Here is a 23,840-nt window from a genome sequence, read left to right on the forward strand (position 1 = left end):
AGGCTCTGTCGCACCACAGAGGGGCCGCCTATGCGAAGGGACGCTGGGAATTTAAACTAAGGTGTAAATCGCGGCTCACGTATGTTGCCGTGACCCTGAGTCACAGACCGGTTCCCGTACTAAACAGTTATGATAGACGAAGAAATGGAAATCTAGAGCGAGACAGTAACGTCATCAGCCACGGGGGCTTCTGCTGATGAGCGACTCGAATGAGAATCTGAAAATGCATTTTCATGGTTTGGCACCTATGGGAAGCCATTTCACAGCGAGGGATTTGATCCCAACACGGGAAGAAGCCACGCCACGTAGCCTTGTTAGACACTTCTTCAGAGATGCCCTGAAGCATGGGAATCAGTATTTATTATCACCTCGATCTACACCACGAAGTGGATTCCATCGCAGACCTTACGTACCTGCTCAGACAGAGAGCTGCTATATTTTTTAGACATCCTCTTCTTCATGGTTTCTTTTACAGATTTCACCTTTTTGCCCAAAGATATACGGGAGGCAGAGGGTGATTTGATCACTTCTTTATAAACGAAGTCTCCTTCTTTGCCCTGCAAAATAAAACAGGGTTTAAGCATATAAAAGCCAAGAGTCATTTTTCCCCTCAGTCAGCAGTGACTGCAGAGGTATCCAGGCAGACACAGGACAGCAGCGTGGTGCTCTGTTTACTGCCCTAAATTCACTGCTGAGACCTTGTGCAAACCACTGTCGCAGTCCGCTGCACCTCACCTTATCCCTAGGCCTGGCTTACAACCTTTTCCGCAGGTCCTGTGTAAAATTGTCTCAGGTTCAGTTAGGATGCCTTTATCCCTTAGAGTTTCAGGTGAGTATTTGAACTGATAGAGAATTCCATGGTTCCAGGCTAAGCCCTCCTGACTTGACGCACTGTGTTGGTCAATACTACATGCAGTTTAACAGGAGCAAAGGTGCCTCTGAGATCCTGGCCAAATATGTATCTCTCCGTGTATATATATATATATACACCTGCATTTGGCTACCCAGATTTACATTTCATTTTCAGGCAGGCAGGCAGTTAACCCCTCTTGATGACCGTCCCTGTGGTTTTACTGTGGATTGCTTATAAAACAACGCCAAAAAAAGCTACTAAATCCATCAGGCAGGGTAGGAGGTTACACACCTGCGCAGCTATTCTGAAGACACACAACAGGATACTGCCAAACTAAATTAGCTGGCCCATACGTAGTGGATGACACGGGCCAGCTGCTTTGAACACATTTTAACCTTTTCTAAACCAGCTTAAGATACCTAGCATTTACTTACAGCACACACCAAGAATTGACACAGATCAGTTGACATTTTGCCAAACCTACTTGCATGACTCAGCCCTTATTCAGGCTGTGCAGGCAGCACATCAGACACGGCCTCTTGTCCTATGGTGTCGGGAACCACAGCAAGGCGGCTCTATGAGAGCTGCTACCAGCACCCTTCCTGGTGCACCAAAACTCACAATGCAGAAAGGACCAAAATCTGTTTGGCCAAAGAGACTGACTACTGAATTTGGTCTCTGACTTGGTTCAATAATCCTTATTGAACAATTTAGATGCTTAACAAACCATGCAGTTAGTGTACATTATATTCCACATGAAAGTTTATCTTCTTGGCTAACTTTATGTATGTTTGCTACTTTACTGAGTAAATGTTTCTCTGAAATTCAGCTGATATTTCATTTCTGACAGTTAGGTATTTTTTTTTCCCTTAAAAGTTGTTTGGATTACAATTTCTCTGGCAAATTCTGGTCTTGTAGCAGAAACTGAGAACAGCTCTTTGCCTTAACTTTTTGGAAAAAAGCTTCCACTTAATGAAGTGTTTTCAAGAAAAATCCTTGATCTGCATACATTATTGTGGTGCACTGCATCTCTCCCACTACCGACGGTAGTAGGGCACAGTGCAATGTCTATACTTCATATATACCAAAACCAAACTGAAGAAAATATGCCAAAGCATCTATGCTTACAGAGAAACACTAAGATAAACACTCCATCTTCAAGGCCAGGCTGGACGAGGCTTTGAGCCACCTGGTCTAGTGGAAGGTGTCCCTGCCCATGGCAGGGGGGTTGGAACTAGATGGTCCTTAAGGTCCCTTCCATCCCAAACCATTCTGTGATTCTAAGTTTGGAATTTAACTTTTTTACTGAGTTGAAAATTACAGAATCACAGAATCACAAATTGATGAATAAAATAATGATCCACAGTTTCGGCCAATTTAGGGGTAATTTATGACATTAAAAAAAACCCAGAATAACTAAAACAATCCCCCAAAAAACAGCTGACATAATAATATAATGCTGGCATATAAAATGTTTTGCAATTTAGACTTAAGTGAACGGAGCAGTTATCAGAGCCAATGTTGAAACAGAAAAGAAAAACATATATAGGCAAAAGAAAAAAATATGCCGGCAATTTAATTTGATATAATGTTCTGGCTCGTTTCTGTTCTGTTCTGTTTGGCCTCAGGCTGACCAACAGTGACACTGGGCTCAACATTAGTAACATAAAATGGAATTAATTCTCGGGGGAGGTGTTGGGTTTTTTTTTTTAAAAAACACAAGGAGTTCTGAGATCAACTGCGCAGCACCCAGCACAATGGGATCCTGGTCTACTCCAGAGCTCTTAGATACCATGAGAAAACAAATAATAAATCTCTTACATAATGACTTCCACCCAAATAACTTGCAATCTTCAGTGACTGAAAGTTTGCCTCATCATTCCAAACGGTAAATATTTTTACCACGAAAGTATAGTGATCGTATGTTTCTCCTGGGGTGATGCTCTGAGGAAGTCAGAGGTAAGAACAGCCCACAGATGTGCCCCCAGATCTGTGCTTTGATTACTTGTTCCTGCCTCTTTACACATATGGTATATAAATACTTATACACACACGGATATGGGTGGGTATGTTATTCTCAAAGCTAAGGAAGTTTGAGGTTAACAAAGATACTCTGCTTTCTTGGATCCCCAAACTGTTATTACAGACCTAAATTACACTTCAGTCTATTATAACTCCATTGCACATTTCGTTTTATGCTATTTCAAGTCTGTGCCTTAAACTCACCATTTGGTCAGAGCTGTTTCCAATATGAAGGGAACGATTTGTCAAGTCAAATCCTCCAAAGCTACAGGTTCTCTGAAAAAAAACCCAAAAAGTATGGATATGGTTCTGTCAGTGATTAGCTCACTCAAAACATCTGTGATTTGGAAAACACCAGTGAAAACACAAATGTCTGCAATAATGAAAACAAACAAACAAACAAAAGGATGAAGTACTATAAATCAAGAAATCTGTCATAAAGCAGTTTGAGTCATTCATCTTTTCCAGAGACAACTCCTTGGCTTAAGGTCTGCTGCTGTTGAGTCATCTATTAACTACTCTTCTTTTTAAAAAGAAAAAAGACTTTTTGGTCTGAGGAAACTGTTGATCTTATGCATCAAGTTTTCCAGGGTGCTGGCAACTCTACCTCAGCACTCCCGTCTGCCTTCATAAGTAAGTCCGCAGTAGCACTGAAACAGAGAACCACCAAGCTTTTAAAGCACTGAACAACCTACCCTCTGGGAATAGCTGCATACACCCCGTTTCCACTGAAATACAAGGAGATGCTAGAGGCCTTGTAGGGCAAGCCCTTGGTAAGGGGAGGGAAAAACCAGCCCAGCTATCCATAGGCATTATGTCCCCACAAGCCCTCATTCCAGCTTAGGTGTTGACCATCACACCTGAGGCTACACGTGGCAGCTGTGCTACTTGTGGGAGAAAGCATGCTGTGTTTACAGTGCCCCAGTCCCCCACCGGAGTGACTGTCTTTTGGCTGAATGTACAGATGCAGTTTATCATAATCATCCTGAATAAATAAAGAAAGTCAGCACCATGACACTGCTTCCCTCCCAAGAGCGGAGGGCAACCACAGTCAGTACCGTTGCACTTCCACAGCCAGCCACTGTTTGACAGCGGCAGATGAATCTCTGCTAAAGCTTGGGTATCACTTAAAAACGATACGCCTTTTGCTCTGCGATCCGAAAGTTAAAACCTGTGACTTTTTATTTGGCCACTGAACAACCAGCTGCACAGTACTCGAGCACCTGGCCTCGCCGGAAGTCTCACAGGGCAATCCAGGGAAATGAAGGGATGGCACTTAAAATTTACTCGCACAACTTCAACTCTGGGCTCTGAGTGCAGATTGTGAGACAGTCAAGTGTCTATTTTAAGTACTCTCTTCAGAGATGGAGTGGAGACAAAGAGGAGGCAGAAGACCAACCACTTATAAACTCTTAAGCTCTCAGAGCCTGAACTACCCAACAGAGTAGGGTAGTTCTTAAGGAGTCTTAAGACACCTTAAGACTCAGCTAAGCATCAGACCAGACCTACAAAGGACTGCCCAATCCGTACTGCGAGCGTGCACTGGGGAATCAGCGAAGACCCACCACCTGAGAACTACCCGTCTGTTTCAGCGCTCTTATTAGAAAGAATCAAGGTCTATAAACTGTGCCACTTAATAAACAATTATATCAATTAGTCCTATTAAAATAAACATTCTTCCTGCCTTGTTCACTACATATTATTACTACATATTCACTACAGCATACATATTAACAGCTTTGAAAAAGTTTTCTAGTTCTCATGCTGGGTGCTGTGTACTTGCAGTGCTTGGATGACAGTTTTTGTACTCACCACAACTCCACTAAAACTCAAAGCCAGCTTTGACTAGGCCCCACACACATTAAGAACAGTGCTGTGATGTAGTATTTTTAAAGTGTGTTTTTCCAGAAGGCGATGTGACTATGGCACGGCTTTTAAAAATTGTTTTTGAAAAGCATTTGAGACCAACCACAAGTAATAAGATCAGTTTTTAAAGCACAGCACATTTAGCTATGAGTAATATCATCCTCTGAAGAGTCCATTCTAACTAATCCTACAGTGTATGATAATCCCAGCCACGAAGAGAGGACATCTGGAACTGCTCTGAGCAAACTTCGTCTGTCGAACCAGCCAGAACTCCCTCCAACACAATCTTCTCAGAGAGCTTAAAAGCTTCTGAATAGAAGTATCACATTAAGGATGCTTATTGCTTCATTATGGACCTCTCCATATATTTAACATTTAACTTCCACCTTCAGATTCCAGTAGCAACCCTGGCAATACTGTACCAAACAAAAGGTCTGTGGATGAGGAGAGGGATATTCAATGGAATGGCCATGCAATCAAAAGCATTATCGTTTTGGGAGAAAAGAAAAAATGATGCGATTTGAAAATTTCATGCATGTCCAGGTCACTGAAACAAATATAAATGACAAAAATTAATGACAAGGCAAGACAGAGTGACCAATTCCACTGAATACATAGGCATTGCAATTTCCCTGAGGTTGCAGCAAACAAACATTGTTTCTAGGCAGAAGGAGTGACATCAGTTGAAGTCTGACAGTTTTTTGCGGTTTCAGGGAAGAAGTGTGTTGAAAAAGCTATAGTAAGAGCAGCACGTCTCTATCACTTATCCCATTCAAACAAGGATGGAGTAGCAGTTGACTGAGTTCCTCAACAACAACAACACAGCGCTATCCGTTTCTTCTCCATTTGTATCTCTGTGAATTAGCAAAAGTCAGCCCAGATGGCTTTCATAATGAAATCACGAAATAGCAAGACTACTTATCAGAAGAACCGAAAAGCTTGTTTCTGTCATCCGTATTTACAAAGACAGTTTTAGAAGGCATTTTCAGTTATGGGGCACCTCTAGCACACATGAGTATGAGATTTTGCCTGAGGTACCCCTATTGTTCAACCCACGGAAGGATCAGTAAGGTTTCTCTTATCACTGTAATAGCCTTATGGGAGTACAGTGTCTGTGAAACTACACAGTACCCTGCGAGTGGCAGAGCAAGCAGTCAATGCAAAAGAAATAGTAAACCTGCCAAGAGAGGACACTTGTGGTACTGGGTACAAAGAAGCTATATGTTTTGTGGCCAAAGAGCAAAAAGTGAAACATGAAGACGTGGTCACCTCCCACGGGTTATTCAAGGCTGTCACTCTAACATTAAGAATACCCCACTCCTGAAGAAATGAAGCCAAGACCTTCCAAAATAAAATCTGTAGTTCAAGAGGAAAAGCTGTTTCTACTGTATTGTCCACTGGAATATCTTGCTTAATGTTATGGGGTGTTCCTCGCTAAGTAGGGAACACATCTACACTGTCAACTAGACAACAGACTCGCTGGCTCAGCTCTGGAGATCTGGCTGGCCCCAACGGCAAGTTCCTAAGGAAACTCAGTGTCATGGTTAAGGCAACTGTCAAAACTGGCTCACATAATCAGGAAGCAGCTTTGGATCTCTCTGGAGTGCTCAAATCACTTAACTTCCCATTGTCCAGCACAATTTCCTTTTCTGGCCACCCCCTGCTGCCTTTCCACAACACCCTGAGGGAAGGTGCCACCTTCACCCCATGCTAGAAAAGAAGGAGCAGTGGCCAGAGATGGAGCAGAAGGGGCACTTGTGGTGGTGGTGAGCAGCAAGCAGGAGGGCTGTGTCCATGTAATGTAGAACTCCCTGCTTCTACAGCTCTGTGTGTAACAGAACAAGGAGCTGGGTGGGTGAACTGATGAGATGTGAACTGAGAAGGGGAGGGCCGATATGAAGCTGGAGAGAAACAGAGCACAGTTGACTAAGGACGCACTGTTCCTCTGAAAATTTTGTTCATCTCTCGATATCCCTTTAAGGGAATATTGACTCCCAAGGCATCACAAAGAACATGTTTATAGCATCTCAAAGCTCCTCTATTCACTAGTGATCTCAATTTATGCACTAGGTGAACTAAAAAAGCAACATTTTGTTGTATTTGCTGTCCTTTATTGAGTTGTTCTGTACACATATGAAATGCAGGCTCAATGAAACTCTTCTCTGACGGGATTACAGCAAACTCTTCCCTTACAGCTGAATGACAATGCTCAAGAGTTTCTAACAGCAAGGACAGCAGAAGCACTAAATTTTAGTTAAAAGCATAAAGCAGAAAGTGTTGACTGCAACCTCACAGAAACTGGAAGACCACCTTCATGGCATCTCTTTGACTCACAGACTTTTGGTGGATTCTCAAGAGAACCCTTTTAGTACAGCGATCCACTGTGGCAGCCCACTTCCTCTTGGCCTCCTCATCCTCCTCCAGCAGGCATCTCCTCAGGTCCTGCTTGTCGGCCTTGCTCAGGGTCCTGTCAGTAACGGGACGCACCAGCTGTGAGAGGTTGAGGTGACTGTACAGGCTTCTCTCCACCACATAGGTGATATTGAACTCGCTGACAGAAGTGCGCCCTCGTAGCCTTCTGTTTGGGAAGCCACAACCTCCACCCCCTTTCGTTTTGTGCCGCAGTAACTGTAGGTCACAAGTTGCGGGAGATGCTCCTTTCCTAGCAGGGCGCTGGCAAAGAAAAGCTCTGGAACAGGAATAGTTAGTATCCATTTTCTTCAATCGGATCTGCTTCCTTACACTCTGAATCTCCTCCAGGGACACCAGAAGATGGTGCTTGTGCCTGTTGCTGTCATAAAAGCAAATGCTTTCTGTACTTACCCCATGGCTCAGCGAGCCGAGGCTCTTCTTCATTTCCCCATCTGTCAAGGAGCGGCAAACTTTCTGGGTCTTCTCCTCTTCTGGGTAAGAGAAAAATGTCCCCAGTTTCTTGGGAGGCTTGATAAGGCCACGGCTATCAGTTTTGCTGAAGGTCTTCACCAGCTTCCGGTTAGCTCCCCACGTATCGAGACTGCTGGATGAGGGAGAAGTAGTGAGTGAGTCCGAGTCGTCCTCTGCCTGCTTTTCGCAGGAGCTGTCGAAGTAGAATTGCTTCTTGTGAACTCCAGAGTAAAGTGCCGATCTGTCATCCAGAACAGGAGAGTTGTCAAGGGGGTGCTCTTCCACACCTATGGGGGACAAAAGCAGCACAATGCATGTCATCATTCATAACTCCCTAGAGATGTTTGCCTGTAGAGCCTTGAGTTTATTTAAGGTATTTAAGGTATCACCCACTTCAAATGGAAGAAAACTTTTCTCGATGTAAGTATCCCAGAGGGTATTTGCGAGTGGATGAATGTGAATCAGTTCCTTCCATTTATGAAGTCAGAGTTCGGGGAGGAGTTAACAGTAAACAGACAACAGCAACCCATAAGTAAACTCATCATTATTTTAAGACCACAGATGCTCTCACTAACAACCCTTTAAAAGCTGGAACTGGGATCTGCTTCTCATGTTTTTCTTCTGCTACTTGCATATGATGCTCAGCTTTAGTGAGATTACAATAGGTCAGAAGTATAACCAAGTACTAAAACCCAAACAAGTACCGCTCACGTCCAGTTTTCCAATACCCAGTGCTGCTGCTGCAAAAAATAGCAGTATTTTTCCCATAAAGTTATGGCACTGAGCTCCAGTATGAAATCAACAGTTTTAGGGTTTTGATGGCGTAAGAGGCACTGAGTTTAATCACACAGAATTTACTTAAACAGATGCAAAGGTAAAAAAAAGTAGGTCAAATTGCAGGTGTGCCAATTTCAACAGTGTCCTGGTGATGACAGGAACATTTCGTTTTCACCAAATACGTATTTCACAGACAGGGAAGACTTTTTGCAACACAGGTACTGGAGATGAATGAATAGCCAGGTCGTCTTTCTGGAGGGGATAAAAGGGAATAAAGGACCTAAAAATGCAATTCCTTTTCACATTTATCATTTAAGAAACTTTTCTCTGGTGTTTTCTTCTGAGGAAAGTATAAGCTCAGGCATAAGCTGCAGAGACAAGGAAAGACCCAAACAAGAGCACACATCCTCCTCAGTCCTGCCTGACAAACTTGACAGCATTCACAGGTAAGTATCAGAGACACGCACAGAAGCGTGACTATTTACTTCTTCCCAAAATAAATTTGTTGCCTGACCCAACTTTGCCTTTATCCTTGCTTCCACAGCCTTACAGCAGAGCTAAAGCTGTACCAATACCAAAACACGTATGATCTACTGAAGTCAGTAAGAGGGGACACGTTTCAGGATGACAGAAGATTAGTTGCTATGTACAGGCTTCCTGTCTCATCTTCAGTTCACTCTGTTGGAAAAACATGTTTGACATGTATTTGCTGAAACCTAAGATGCTATTTTACCAAGATAAAACTCGCTGTGACAGTGGATCACATCTGACACACAACTTTCACTCTTGAACCTTTCAGGGGTAGGTCTGTAGACTGGAGTCTGATTTTGACAGTGCTTTCACTGGACTGTCCAACTTGCTCTTTTTCCCCTCCTCAATTTGAACAGAAAATAGACATTCTCCTGGGACTGAATATGTGCTGATAAACAATTTTAGTCCGCTGAGTAAATATGTTTTTAAACAGCTTGTAAAATATGCATTGTGTGTCAACACTGTAACAGATGTTATCTGGAGCGAGTCCATGACACAAAGCCATAATGACACAGATGTAGATGTGATCTGTTTTTAAATGCTATAGAAGAACGGTGCCCAGGAATCAGAAAGCTTCAGTTATTTAGCTCCCCAGGAGCAGATTAACACAAAATACATGTGGATTCCGATACCGGCACATTCTAGTGAGCACCAGATCATCCAGATGTATATTTAGTGTGATAACAGAGTCAACAGTAGAAATGTGGGAGAAGGATCTGGGACTAGTGGACTTTTCTTTAAAAACTACAGGAATATATAAGGGAAATTTGGCAAAGCTGTTCTTTGTGAAAAAATTCCTGAGGAGGATTATGAGGAATCTTTCTTCTGGGAAACTGCACATAAAGTTTTCACACCAAGCATACCCTGACACTTTGTTAAAGGCTCTTGAACCTTTAAGAATTCAAGAATTGTTAAATAAATAATTGTTAAATAATAGATTAGATGAATTTATTGAAATTTTACTGATATTACTTAACCGAATTTTATAGCCAACTCCACAAAACCTAGCCACCTAGGATGTCACATTACTTCACATTTATAACACAGATTCCAATAACAGCAGTAAACAACTCAAGAACCGATCCAGACAACCACAGGTAACTTGGAAGGCCAGACAGGAGTCCCCAGATCTGACCACAGTGTTTTTTGTGATCTTGCAGAGCCCTCTGACAGATCCAAACAGGAATACAGGCCTACATTATGAAATACAGGGATGGACAGCATTTATGAAGCACTTTTAATCCACTACATGAAAACTTGGGGGGAATTTACTGAAAGAAAAGCCATAGATACCTACTCGAATAAAGACTTGGCTTTAAGGGGCCTTCTACTTAGGTAGAAGTTATGCAGAAGTGATCCATGTTGTTATTTAGCAATAATTGGTTTTGCTACAGTTTCCCAAGAGCCAATCTACAAAAGAACTCCCGAGTGCTAGATAAAGTACAAACTCAGAGTTACAGACAATTTATTCAGAAAAGCCTGGAGTTAAACCAGAGAAGACAGGGAGGAGATGGAAAATGAAGGAAACAGAGCAATTTTTTCTTTTTGAGACAATTGTTAATTCAATGATTTTTCTGTGGGAGGCAGGGTGGAAAACTGTGGAAAAAAACCCTAAAACCTGGAAGGAATTGGGACACTTAAGTGAAAGATGGAAGAAGAAAAGAAAATAAGGAGGTAAAGCACCATAAGAGAGGGAACAGAGAGCCAAACAGTTAATGTGCTGAAGAAAAAGTCTGGTCAAACTGCAGGGAGGCATCTGCACACCAGCAGCCCCTGGGTGCCTGCTCCTGCAGCTGCTCCCACCCCTGCAGCCTCTGGCTGATTGCTCCCTGCAGCTTTTCCCAAGACCCCAAGGAGGGAGCGGGTAGGACAGGCCTCTCTGGAGTCCTCTTTTCCCCACAGCAGGGGAAAAATAGCCCTGTTTTGTTTGTTCCACCTCATAAACCACGGTTTTGCTTCCAAGATGAGGAAGGTGATTTGTTTCACCTATGAGGTGACAAAACCTCTTCAGACCAAGACAACTGCCCTGTCCAGAGCTCTACGCTGGCCATGCCTTTCATGCCAGCCAGTACACCATCATCACGCAGGAGAGAGGCAGGCTAGATCATAAATCTGTGCCTAAAGCTTCCTGCCACATACCGAAGAAGATGCACACGTTCTCCTCCTTAAACTCACCGCAAAGCTAAGGAAAATCGGCATAGGATCCCGGGAAGCCCACTAACATAGAAGGGTGCCCACAATTCCAGTGAGGACTCAAGCAGGGCTGTGGTGCAGAGAGGCTCCTGAGGCCCACGCTCTGTTAATCTGGGTGCTCACACATCGATACAGGTCATCCAGAGTTAATTCTGCAGCATGGCATTCCCAGGGGCTGAACTCTGCTTCCTGTTTCCCCACCCTCCTCCCTTCTCTCCCCCTCTCTCTTGGCAGCAGGGCTCATTCAGGAGCCAAACTGCAAGCAGGCTCCCCCAGAAGTAGGAGTTAATATTACACGAGGCAGTCGCTATCCCACAAGAATGTCTGATAGTTTCTGTACTTCTGCCACAGGACGATGCCATGTGGCACAACTGCGCCACTGACCACCCGCTACCCCCCCAAAACTAGCGAGAGCTTCACCTGTGTGTTGTCCCAGGCCTTGGAGGAGGGAGCAACGTGGTAGCAGCTCTGCTTACCTCCTTGCTGAGCCTGTGGGGCAGCCGGCTGGGATTGCTCCTACCCTCATTCTCTCCCCAGCATGGGGCATAAAACATAAGCCAAGTTCTAATCTCTTAATGAGGGGCTCTCCAGCGCTGCTCTGGGAATACCAGATCAGCAGTAACCACATCCTAGGCTGTCACTTTTCTCCTTCCACAGTCTCAAAATGCAATTACTTGGGTAAGGCATGCACTGTAGACAAGGCAGTCTTTCCCACCATCCCTTAAGAACACCCCACCCCTCCCTCTCAACAGCAACATGTATTCACATACACAGTTGTAACCATATGCATGTCGCTTTTTACCTTCTGTGCTGGGTTTTTTCATTTCTTCCACTCTGATGAGTTTCTTCCTGACTCTGCGAGTAGAATTCACCAGCTTGTGCAACCTCTTAAACTTCACCGACTCCTCTGTTTCATCATCAGATTGTTCTCTTGACTGGCAAAGAAACAAAGGGAATATTAATGAAGTAGTGGTTCCACGGCTTGCTCCTTCAAGTCAAGTTAACCCAGCTCATCTGCTGCGCCGTGTCAATGCAGCTCTGTAACTGGTGTTATATTTTCAGCTCAGGTCAGACAGAAACACTTAAACTACTGAGGGTTTTTTTTTTTTTTAGTTTTTCTTTTTCTGAAAGCGTGACATACCATTTTGATTTCTAAATCTGTGCAACGTAAGATCCTAGGCATTGAAATGCATTAAAAAAATCCCATGCATTGTGTAATAACTATTTCCACGTCCTCTCTCGGTACGTTTCAGGCAGGGCTCTTTCCCAGGGCTCTTCTTACCATACCAGTTATTCTCCTGTGGTTTGGGTCAGTCACTGGTCTGTCTGGCATCTCAGAACTTGCTGTTTGAACCTAGTTATTAACAGCTTCTCCAAACTGAAGTTCTGTCATTGATGACTTCTCTTTTTTTCCCCTCCAGTCTTCCCAGAAAATCAAAAACAGCAGCACAAGAAAGGGACGGGAAGGAGAAGGAAGGAGGAGACCTCATCTGCCTCGCTCACGAACTGCCACAGCTACAAAAGATTCTCCTCCCTGCTCCCTACACTCCTCCTGAAGGCTCAAGGCTGGGATTAAGAGGGACACAGCATTCCTCCAGCACTGACCAAGGGAAAACTCTGACCTTTTCAGATATACAGTGCAGTCCATATTCCCCAGCATCCCGTTTCGTTTTGCATCTGATCCAGTATGCTCAGTTCCAGCTGTTCTCCCTCAAGTATCAAACATTACAGAGACAAAAAAAAATTCCCCTCTCTCCAGCAGCAGTGACACAACAAGCTGAAACAATCCATTCCTTGTGAACGAGAAGACGACTTCGATTTTCGAGCCAGATCCAATGTTCAACGTGCTACTTCCTCTGTTTTAATCAGTTCAGAATGTGGAAGGCGGCGGGGGGAAGGGAAAGGGAGAAGAGAGGAGAGGAGGCTGTCAGGGCTCTCCGGCTTGGCCAGGACAGCCCTGGCACTGTGCGCTGTTGCACATTCCTGTGTGCAGCGCGGGCTCCAGCTGGAGCGTGGTATGGATCGTATACCTTACTTTCTCTTCACCCGCGGACCCAGCCAATTCATTCACCGCATTCCTAATGGTCGGCTCTAAAAAGCCTCATGCAACTTCCTGTCGGCACAGATATCTGGGTTTCCACAGCGCGCGCTCATCCTTTTTTCTCCTTCTCCTTAATTAATCCCCAACAAATGTAAGCTAAAAAAAAAAAAAAAAAAGGCATCCTCTCCTCTTCCCTAGCAAAAGTGCTGGCTGCTTATCCAGAGACTGGATAAAAGACAGGCCGAATATAAAAATGCTTTCTGCTTTTCAAATGCACTTAAATATCAGGCTGTGGTAGTAAGGGTAAGTGCCATGGGGCAGGACACCAATTAGCAGTTGCCCGGGTACACTTTCAAAGGCACAGACAGTGCCTGAAGGAGCTGGGGCAGCGCTGAAAGACCACCTCGCAGGCACGCACCTCACAAGGCCAGCAGAACCACACCACAGCAAACTTCAGCCACTTTCTGCAAGGGCACTGTCAATTACCCATTTCCCACAAACTTCATGTTACTCCAAAACAAGAAGGAATACCAAATGGATCACATATGGCAGTAGGAATTGCCATTCTGCCATCTGAGAGCTTCAGGAATGCGTTTATTATGGATACAGGCTGGCTAGGTAATTAATAATCTTCCTTTGGAAAAAAGGGGGCTGTAAAAAGGAGTATCAGACTTGTTTATATCAAGATAAATTAAGCAGCAAGATGAGCATTAATTCAGAGATTATGGCTAGGACAACTTAGTGACATGTAAAACAAGACAGACGTATTTAGATAAGATGACAAACGGATTATTGACTGTAATCAAGCATTTCAGTCAAGACTTCTTAGGTCATTAAGTGCATCCTGGCAAGCAACCATCGCGCATATTCTGCACTTGAGATATGTTTATTTTAAATGCAGTTACTCTAAGTCATTGCTTTCCTTCATTACTTTTTGTACACCCTTGGTGTGCAGGACTACTGTTTGTAAAGCCGTGAGCTCTGTAAGACACAGAGAATGGCTCATACCTGGTGCTCACGATTTCAACAAAGAATAAATAGCTAGCCTTACTTTTGCACCACCGGTTTCCAATAAAGAGCTGTCTCCTTCAGGGCTATGAAGACTCAACACGACAACAAGAGCTTTTACAACGTCTGACATCTGCATTCACGACTACCACCGCAAAGGCAAGTGCCAAAACAGCCTCAGCCCGAGGTACTGACACCAAATCTGAGTGGGTGGTACAGGGAGTCCTCACCTCACTTCAAAATAAATGAAGTCCCATTGTAATCAAGTGCCAGCTGGTTTTCCCTGCTGCTTCAGGATTCCCAGCACCCTTTGAGCCGGGCTCCTCCACAGGCAGCGGCAGACCCTTCCCAGCACCAGTACTCAGCCGAGAGGCAAGAACAGCTCGTGCTCAACAATGGCAGACGCTGGATAACAGGCTGATTGAAAACAGAGTCAGTCCCTCTCCAGCAGCCTATTTCCTATCACATCAGGTAGCATGTGGCAAGGGAAATCTTCTGTAAAGGAAAAGGGTGGCTAATAAGTTTATGCAAAAAGGCCTAAAACTGTCAGTGACTACACCAGTGGTGCCACTCAGGAAAGTTTCTTGTCAACTAATGCTGATCTCTTAAAAATGAAATAGTTTTGCAAAAGGGTTACTTTTAATTTGCTTCCTGGTTTTGAAACAGTTTGTTAAAAAAAGGCCCTGAAATTATAAAAAGTTTCCATTTTGGCACATGGGAAACAAAGCTTAATTTTCCAGCTCAAGCAATGTTTTCTTTTACATCTAATATTAAACAGAAAACAGAAATGTAAAGCATTCAGGCTGTAAGCGACATATTTGGAAATCACTGAACTTCGACGCTCTGACTTCCTCGACCCACTCTACTCTCCCTGCTTCCACGGTGACAGAATTGCTTTTTTTGGTGGCTGTCCCTGACTTCAGATGGGAAAATCACCCCAATCTCGCCCTAACGCAGGGTGGACTGGGCGGACGGCTTCCTGGACAGCTCTAGCAGCCAGGCCTCGGCATGGGGCTCTGACGCAGCTGGCTGCAGCCCCTCCTCACCCTCTCCCCCTTTCACATGCGTTTCAGGATGCTGCAACGCTGCAAGAGTAAACACAGCCTGTTAAAGAGGGAACGACGCGTTTGCAAGAGGCTAGGCCGGAGGCTCCTCGGCACAGGATGACATGCAACACCCCTTCCCACCCCCCCAGCAACACCTCCTGGCCTCCAGCACATGGCTATCCCGTTAGGCCAAGCCTCGGTGTCACTAATGCACCGGTAGAACAGCCAAAGCCCATCCACCTCCCCGTGCGCCACCGGAGCAGGCCTCTCCCCGCGGCTCCAAGGGGAAAACTGATTTGCCGTACTGTAAATAGGAACAACTTAACTTCCATCTCCTCCGCTCCAAATTTTTCCACCCAAAAGCCCACATGGCTCAACTTTTAATTATTTTGGCTAATGCTGTATGTAGTAATTCTGTGGTGAATGCTTAAGTGTTTCATTTCTGGTTTCCAGGGCAACATTACATCAGATTGCAGACAGCTGGCTCTGCAGCCTTAAACCATAACAAATTGGCCAAGCCAACGTACAGAAATCGCTCTGCCTTTACGGAGAGCGTGCAAGGCTCGGCCGGGCTGCCGGCGATGCCTGCGGGGCCCCCTTGGCGGGGCTGGCCAGGCGGAGCCGCCCTTCCCTGCTCCGCTTGGAGCAAGTGCATCCCCGACACATCTGCAATGCTCTCACGGTGCAGCAACCCGCCAGCTTGGAGAGCTCGGCTGCACAAACGCGTGAAGGACTACAGGGAAGCAGAGGCTAAATTAACAGCATCTGGAAATACCAAGGACTGCATGCACAGGACTGCAGCCACCACGTACCACATGGCTGGAAAACTATGGAGAGGCCAAGGCCCCTCCCCACCACCCAGCTCTTCGCCGCTAACAAATGTGGCCACAAACCTATGGAGACGCTCTCAAATCCAGGAGAGATCAATTCTCTCTGGCACGTCTAGCAGCTCTCCTGCTTGGAAAACTTTTCCTGCTCGTGCACCTCTAACGGCCATGCTTTGCATCATCTCATAGGTTAAGATCAAAGTAAGAAGCCTCATGTGCAGGAACAAATAGGAAATTAGCACATGACTTGGACACTCAAGGAGCTCCCTACAGTTCTGCTCCCGGCGCCCTCTTTGCTTTCTCTCCCGCTTGTCTCACCCAGGCTCTTTGCCGCTACCTGCTCTGGAGGTAAGGCACACGCCTCGCTCTGCCGCTCTTTAACATCCAGGCCGTTTCACATGCCATAGAAATAACAACCTTAACCTCCCCAGTTGAATTAGTGCTTCACACATGCACACACAGAGGGAGAAAACTAACATTTATTAGCGTACTCAGAATTAATTGGCAAAATGTAAACCAGAAGTAAGTAGTTAGCTTTTGGAAGGACTATGCTTGAAAACAGCTTAAGGGTTACAGCAGCAGCCCTTAAAAAAACACAAGATAGGCAAAGCCTGCTAGCCAGATCCTAATAAAAATGTTTAAGAAACACTAGGACAGTATCCAGTTAAAGCTATCATAACTGGTTAATCTGTTTCAGCTCCATAAACACAAACATACATGACTCTTACATGAGATGTGTGAAGCCATTTAGAGACATGTTAAAATTTTACAATTTGCTTTATGCCCAGTAATAGTCCAGCCCCAAACCGAAATCTCTAGGAAACCTCCCATCTAAGTAACAAGGAAATCTCTTAATATCTGATTAAGCCCAAGCTGCAATTATTTTTGGCTATTAGACAATTCTTGTTCAGCAAATTGGGGCAAAAATACACATTCAGACTCGTGAGCATATCACATCACATCCCCCAGCCCTGGCTAGCTCACTTCAGCACTATGAGCTCTATAGTAAATGCAAAGAGGTTTTGCTGTTCCCATTAGGAGACGTGGCTACACATGTCCTTTCTTCTTTCTAACAGGCTTTACAGCCGCCAAAAAAAACAACCGTCCTAACCTTTTAAATTTTACTAAAGATGCCTGGATAAAGTCAGAGACAGGAAAATAGAACAGAAAAGAACTTAAAAGCCCAAGGAAAGGAAGAGGAGAACCGAGAAAAGCTATGCATGCTGTGCCTAAGAATAACCACAAAAGCCTTTTCTCTTTCTCCCTCTCTGAAACAGGAGGCACATCCTCTCCACATCACACTACATGCTCAGTGACTTACCAGCTTCGGCATTTATAGGCCTAAAGCTCAGTTTCAAGTAATTCCCCCTGAGTCCTCAACTGCTGTCAGCTTCGTAAACCCTAAAATTTAGGAGCAGTTCCTTCTTCTCCAGTATTGTATTCGCTCCGAATCCTGAGCACAAAATGCCTCTTCTCTGGAGTTACATTATCAGACACCAAACTGGCTCCGATTCCAGCGCTGAATATGTAAAGAAGAAAAAAGCTTGATGCTGGACTCAATTAGCTGTGTTCTGCTCACTGATTGATTCCCCCAGTTACTCGCTAGCTGCATAACTTGCAAGAAAGGCATAAGTCATCAGCTCTAAGCAAATCTTCTATTCACCACAAGGAAAAAAGGGAGTGTTGTACATTGCAAACAATCCCTGTTTTCACTGACGAAGGCTTGCTGACCTCTTGCTGGCCTCCAGTTCCTTAATTACTGTCTATGGAATTTCAGTGAAAGAAAAAAATACAGAGATTCTCTGCAAAGCCAGGATGAAGACTGACCCTCAAACATGACCGCTAGAGTGGAGGCTGTGTCCGTAGGAAATATAACTTAAGCTTTTTACCAAGCTCTTTTTATTTTCACTTTTTAATTCTTTTGACAAAATGCCCCCCTGAGAATTCCCCTTTATAGATGGTTAATTTGACAGAAAAATAAACCTTGCTGAAGCGTTTTTTAAATTAGTGAACTTGGATACTTTTTTTTCTTTCCCCTTGGTTTCAGCACTATAAAAAAAGAACATCACTAAGAACAGGAAAAGCAAATGATGTTTAAATCAGAAAACTCAGACTGGTCTAGAATTAGCCACGTTGCGGCTTTATGAAGCATTGTAATGTGTCTTCCAACTTCTCCTAGGCTGGGCTCAGACTTCCCTTCCTAAGAAAGAGACTGTGAGATGCTCAAGTAAATTGGTGCTCCTCTTGCAGTCGACCATACCCAATCTCAAATCTTCTCAAAGCACAAGAAAACACGCACCAAAACCTCTACTAATTAGGAGCACTGCTATCCAACGGTGGAGAGCGGTAGCAAGGGCATACCACAACAGCACCCTCCTTAAGCCAAGAAGAGATTCCCCTTACTCAGGACCGCACCACCAATGGTCGGTTAATCTGGATTTGCCACAGATCAATCACACAGTGGGACTAAACATCTACTTCCTTTGATGACTGGCTACTTTTAATGAGCCACCTAGCCAAATATCCTTTCTCAATTTTCTTCACCTTTGTACTAGAGATTGTACCTGGTTTTTCGACTCCCTAGTGGTCATGTAAACTAGATCTACTGGCATGTTGTAGCTGAGTTCTTACCCTTGAATTACTTCAGCCCCAAAACTCTGATGTAAAACCCTATGGAAAATTCTAAGCTTCAGATAAATTCAGCTAGTGTTCTCCAATTTCAATAACATACCGACCCACATCAAGTGAAACATGACAGCGACTTCCTTGAAATGCATCCCAGATTCCCTTAAAAGTTCATGGCCATGAGTGAAACTGATACAAGTCTGGGGCTTTGCAACTTGAGTTTTGAAGGTTTTGGGTCTCGTTAGGAAAGTTTCGCAAACCTCTACTTCTTGCGGAGGCTGTTTATAGAAAACTGTGTGAAGCTTGGTTGTCATAATCTGCATCTCATCCTCAGGTTACAAATAAAGACTTCCAAATTTTTTTTAAAAATTAACAGAGGTCGTAAACGTTTCTGCCACTTGCACAATTAACTGCAAGAGTGTGAACTGCAAAGGCCGTGTAAGTTTAAAAGGCGCAGTAGTAGTGTCAGCCCCCCCAGGTAAGCTGCAGGAAACACTAATCCCATGCGTGGGTTTGGTCTGTGATTACTTACAAGGAAATCAAAGGAGCATCCAACGGCTACTTTGGTGAAAGATATATTACACATTAGCTGGTGACGACACTGCCTGCTGAAATTAGTGGGAAATATTTGTCATAAGCAACGAGAGCACAAAAATTCAATTCTCCCATGAGGTCTGTCTTGATACTAGAATAGCTGCTTAGGCAAATTCCTGTATGTTAACTGTTTCCAGGTTTTAGTTAAATAATTTCGAGAAGCACATTGCCGACGTTTGCATCTGCAAGCCAGACAAATTTCCTCATGGCAAAGTGTTTCTCTCACTGATTAGCTTAATTAATTTTAATGACATTACAACTGTACTCGCGTACCACTTGTCACAGGTACATGTGGCAGAATGAAGCTCTGCATTACATTATTCCCTATCTGTTACAATGCAGCATTCCTTTCCAATTCTCCTGCAGACTCCTCTACACATGGGAAAGAGCCTCTAACAAGGCGCTCACAACAGCATCTTGTGTTTTGGCAAGACTAAGAGGGCCCGGGGAGAATCCCTATTCTTTGGTGTAGGCTGCACTGAATGGACTGCACCCACTGGTGCTGGAAACCAACCTTATCACCACATTTTGGAAAACCAAGGGTGGAACAGCAATACATGAAATACAGTGAAATTTGTATCAGAGAAATAAAAAATGAAAAGGAAAGAAGAAGGAAACGAGAGCCCTTTAGTGAAGGGTGTAGTAATTTAAATTACATTCCTACAGTATTTTCAAACAATCAAACTTTTAATGGTGCCATCCTAAGCGCAAGGAAGGAAACACCAGCGGCAGGGAGTTGGGGCAAGTGGTAACCGACAGGAGCGCAATTAAAATTTTCTATTGTACCACAAGTAAAGATTATTCAGCCTGGGTCTGCCAAATAGGGCAGTGAAACACATGGCTTTTGAGGTTCCTAATTCTTGAACTGAGCAAGGCTTTGTTCCAATTTAATAGGCTTGGTCTGAGGAAAGATGGGGGCAGGGTAACCACATTATGGGTTACAGCATCTCCTGCTGGCTGATGCATGCAGAGAGAATAGGAAAGAGCCGTTACCGCAGTCCCTCACCCTCTAGGTAACAGGCAGACATGTTAGGCAGCTGCCCAAGGGCAAAAAGGTACAAAAGAGCCAAGTAGCGTGTTAGAATGATACTAAATTAATTTGCCTTCCCACCTCCCGCCCTCCCCAAATACGCAGCCAAGCATTTTGCGGTAAAGTCAGTCAATAGGGCTTGTCTGAAAGCAGTCAAAACAGAAGTGGTTATGAACACGCTTAATTATAGCCACTGCCTGCGTGTTACTGTAAGCTCTTTTCTCTGAGTCATGATAGCAGGAAGATTTTTCTCAGAGCCCTTACGACAGACTAATTACATCCAGTCTTCACAGGCGCAGAAGCAACTCCTACCAGCGGTGAGCAGGAGGTTTACTTGGGCTACGTGACTGCCAACTGCTCAGTACAACCCTGTGGTGACACTATTTAGTCTCTGCAGGGACGCAGAGCTACCCAACTTACATCTGATGACAACGTGGGCAGGTCTTGCATAGTAAATAACACTGAAATAAGTGATATTGTTTTATTCCTAAATAAATGTGTTTCTCCTGCAAATTCTAAAGTGTTCTGGAAAATTTCAGACCAAATAGGTAAAAAAACCCCTTACAGTGTTCTACAAAACCAACACCACACTAACAGTCCCTCGCTCTGCTATCACCACACCACAGCACTGACCTTACTTCAAACTGTCCATTGTGTTCTGGGAACTGTAATGACCATTTCAGTTTCTCTCATGAAGGTTTTTGTATTAGTAATCCCATGGGAAAGCCAACTTTTATGTCTGGATAGAGTGGGGAAAGACTGTAACAAAATATGTCCTAATGCTTTTGCTACTAAGTTCTCGCTGAGAGGTGCTGGACACTGTCCCCAAGCTCAGTGGAAAAGGAGGGCAGCCAGCACCTCCCAGGACAGGTCCCCGTGTTAGGCACATAATGTGTGAATTTAGCACCACCATCTTAAAGCCATGTCTTATTATAGGCTCTTTCTTCAGCATATCTGTTACTAAGCACTGACAGCATTACAGGAACTTAGATAGCAATAATAAATGTAACATCCAGTACAATGAGACACATGAGTGCCTTTCAGGAAACCTTAACAGAAACTGGGTCAACTAGAGTCTTCAGAGCAAAGATGAAAGCTCTGCATTCATTCATAGCCATGCTCAGCATCAGCTCCCCTCCATTAATTCAAAGAGCGTGCAGGGCCTGGAGGCAGCAACAAGCTGAACACAGAAACATCCTCTTCCATCCTGTAGCCTTTCATGTAAAAAAACCCAAAAAAACACAACTTACAAAAAATTGTAAGTCCTGTGATAACAGCAAAAATGGGGCTAACATAGTGCAGAGCTTTCAAAATGCTTTAAGTATCCATCTTGCTTCTGCTTAAACACTACTGTTTAAAGTAAAAAAACCCTCATCATACCATAGTCTGCACTGACATCCAATGCTGATTCCCAATACGCACTGACTTTGGGCTTAGTTCTAACAAGTTAAACTGACTACACCCAAAAGAAGGGCCTTTTCCTGTTTTTATATATATAACACTCCTGTAGTATGAGCAATAATAATGTTAACAGATGGTTAAATATTTTAACAACTCATCAGTAATATAAATAAAAATCAACTTAAAAATTGCTCTATTTAGAAAGCATCCGCAATCTGAACCACTGAAATACAGTATAACCCTGAATAATGTGGATTTGCTGTAGTTACACTGAGATTTGATCTTGAGGTAACTGGTGCTACAGAAGTCATACTGTGATTATTTCTTTTCTTCCTCCTCTTCCCGGTTACCAAAAACCACAGTAATGGCTGTCGTGAGTGAGAGATAATTCTATCAGACTTCATCTCTTGTCAGAGTCCCTACAAACCACACATAATACAATCCTGATTCAACAGCTTCAGCATCTCTCGGATTGAAACGAATACGTCTCAAAGCCCATTCTTGTCTGTTATTCTGCCTTTGACACTGGTAGTAGGCACAAACCCAATAATGCACACCCTTTCAACGTTTAGCCCCATTTAACGACTTGGTAAATGAACACGTCCTAAGGAAATAATACAAAGAACAGGTGCAACAAAAGACTATCTCACTCCAGCTAGAGCTGTCGCTGTGTGGACTCGATTTGCTGCCACCTGTGACAAAGCGGATCGACAGAAGATGGAAAGAAGCAGCAATGCCGGGGTAGTTTTCCACAGTATTGGAGTCATGGCAGATGCTGATGTGCATGGCACACCTCCAGGTCTGCACAACTGCATCACAGAATCACTAAGGTTAGAAAATACCTATAAGATCATCTAGCCCATCCACCAATCCAACACTACCATACCCACCAGACCATGTCCTCAAGTGACACGTCTACATGTTCCTTGACCACCTCCGGGGATGGTGACTCCACCACTTCCCTGGGCAGCCTGTTCCAGTGCCTGACCACTCCTTCACTAAAGAAGTTTTTCCTTATATCCAATCTAAACCTCCCTTGATGCAACTTGAGGCCATTTCCTCTTGTCTTATCACCAGCTACCCGGGAGAACAGCCCAGCACCCACCTCCCTACAACCTCCTTTCAGGGAGCTGTAGAGAGCGATCAGGTCTCCCCTGAGCCTCCTTTTCTTCAGGCTAAACAACCCCTCGTTTAGAACGAGACTTTTCTCCAGACCTTTCACCAGCTCTGTTGCCCTTCTCTGGACACGCTCTAGCATCTCTATGTCCTTCTAGCAGTGAGGGGCCCAAAACTGAGCACAGTACTCGAGGTGCGGCGGGGCGGCACTCTGCCCCGTGACAACAACACGAAGTGAAAACAACGCGGGTGCCAATTTCCTACTGGTAACAGTGCCATGCTGACAGTCCTGGGCAAAGAAGCATTGGGAGGGCAGGAGGTACAGCAGCACGGCACCCTTCCTGCCATCCACCCGTGGGCCATGCTGTTGGAGGCAGGTGCTGGTTTTGTTCTCCCTGCTCATAGATTTGATGGCCTCTCTCTGGAGGCTGCTAAGACTGCATGTGGGAGGTGGGGAGGTCTCGGGGGAGGGTGGCACAGCTCGCTCACTGTGGCACCCTTCAAACGAAAGCTGGCTACGCTACTTGGTAGTGCGCGGTAATGAGCTCTGGACGGCTGGCCATTATCCGCTGATCAAAACTGAAACACAGAAGCCCGACGAGACCACAGAAACAGTTCAGCCCAGGGATAATTACAGCTTCATTTAACTTGCATCTACAGAAACTCTCAGTAAAGTTAATTAGCAGTTTGTTTCGGTGGCAGCACATGTATGACACACACTTCTGTCACAACTCCCTCCTGCTTTGCTCCTTTCCCCCACTCCCTCGTCAAACACAGCAGTTGGTACCAATTAGCAGTCTTTCAGCAGAGGGCACAGGAAAGGATTTACACCGGTGTCTCCTCATGCTGGTCCTCCAAGCTGGGCTGCAGCTGTACCAGCGGGGCTCTGGAGTGAAGCAGCCCTGTTTCAGTTGAGCTGAGAATTTCACCCCCCAAAAGTTATCAAACGAGCTTCTATCTTTAAGAAGCATAAAAGGCACCTCAGTATAAAGAAAGAATGTGATACAATTTTGAAGTCCTCTCTTTC

General features: G+C 44.4%; 1 protein-coding gene across 1 annotated transcript in view; it reads right to left on the reverse strand.

Annotated features, from left to right (window-relative positions):
• Window positions 1-413: 413 nt before the first annotated feature.
• Window positions 414-23,840, reverse strand: part of LOC104509866 (SAM and SH3 domain-containing protein 1-like) — a gene marked incomplete at its 3' end in the record, with an annotated part of 49,505 nt that continues 26,078 nt past the window's right edge. Inside the window, exons 7-10 of the mRNA XM_010151941.1 lie at window positions 11,928-12,060; window positions 7,565-7,911; window positions 3,080-3,151; window positions 414-557 (exon numbers count right to left, since the gene is read on the reverse strand). Coding sequence (XP_010150243.1) covers window positions 414-557; window positions 3,080-3,151; window positions 7,565-7,911; window positions 11,928-12,060 — 696 coding nt within the window. The remainder of the gene's footprint in view (window positions 558-3,079; window positions 3,152-7,564; window positions 7,912-11,927; window positions 12,061-23,840) is intronic.

The sequence above is a fragment of the Eurypyga helias genome, unplaced genomic scaffold, assembly GCF_000690775.1.
Source record: "Eurypyga helias isolate BGI_N326 unplaced genomic scaffold, ASM69077v1 scaffold25865, whole genome shotgun sequence".
Classification (NCBI taxonomy): domain Eukaryota; kingdom Metazoa; phylum Chordata; class Aves; order Eurypygiformes; family Eurypygidae; genus Eurypyga; species Eurypyga helias.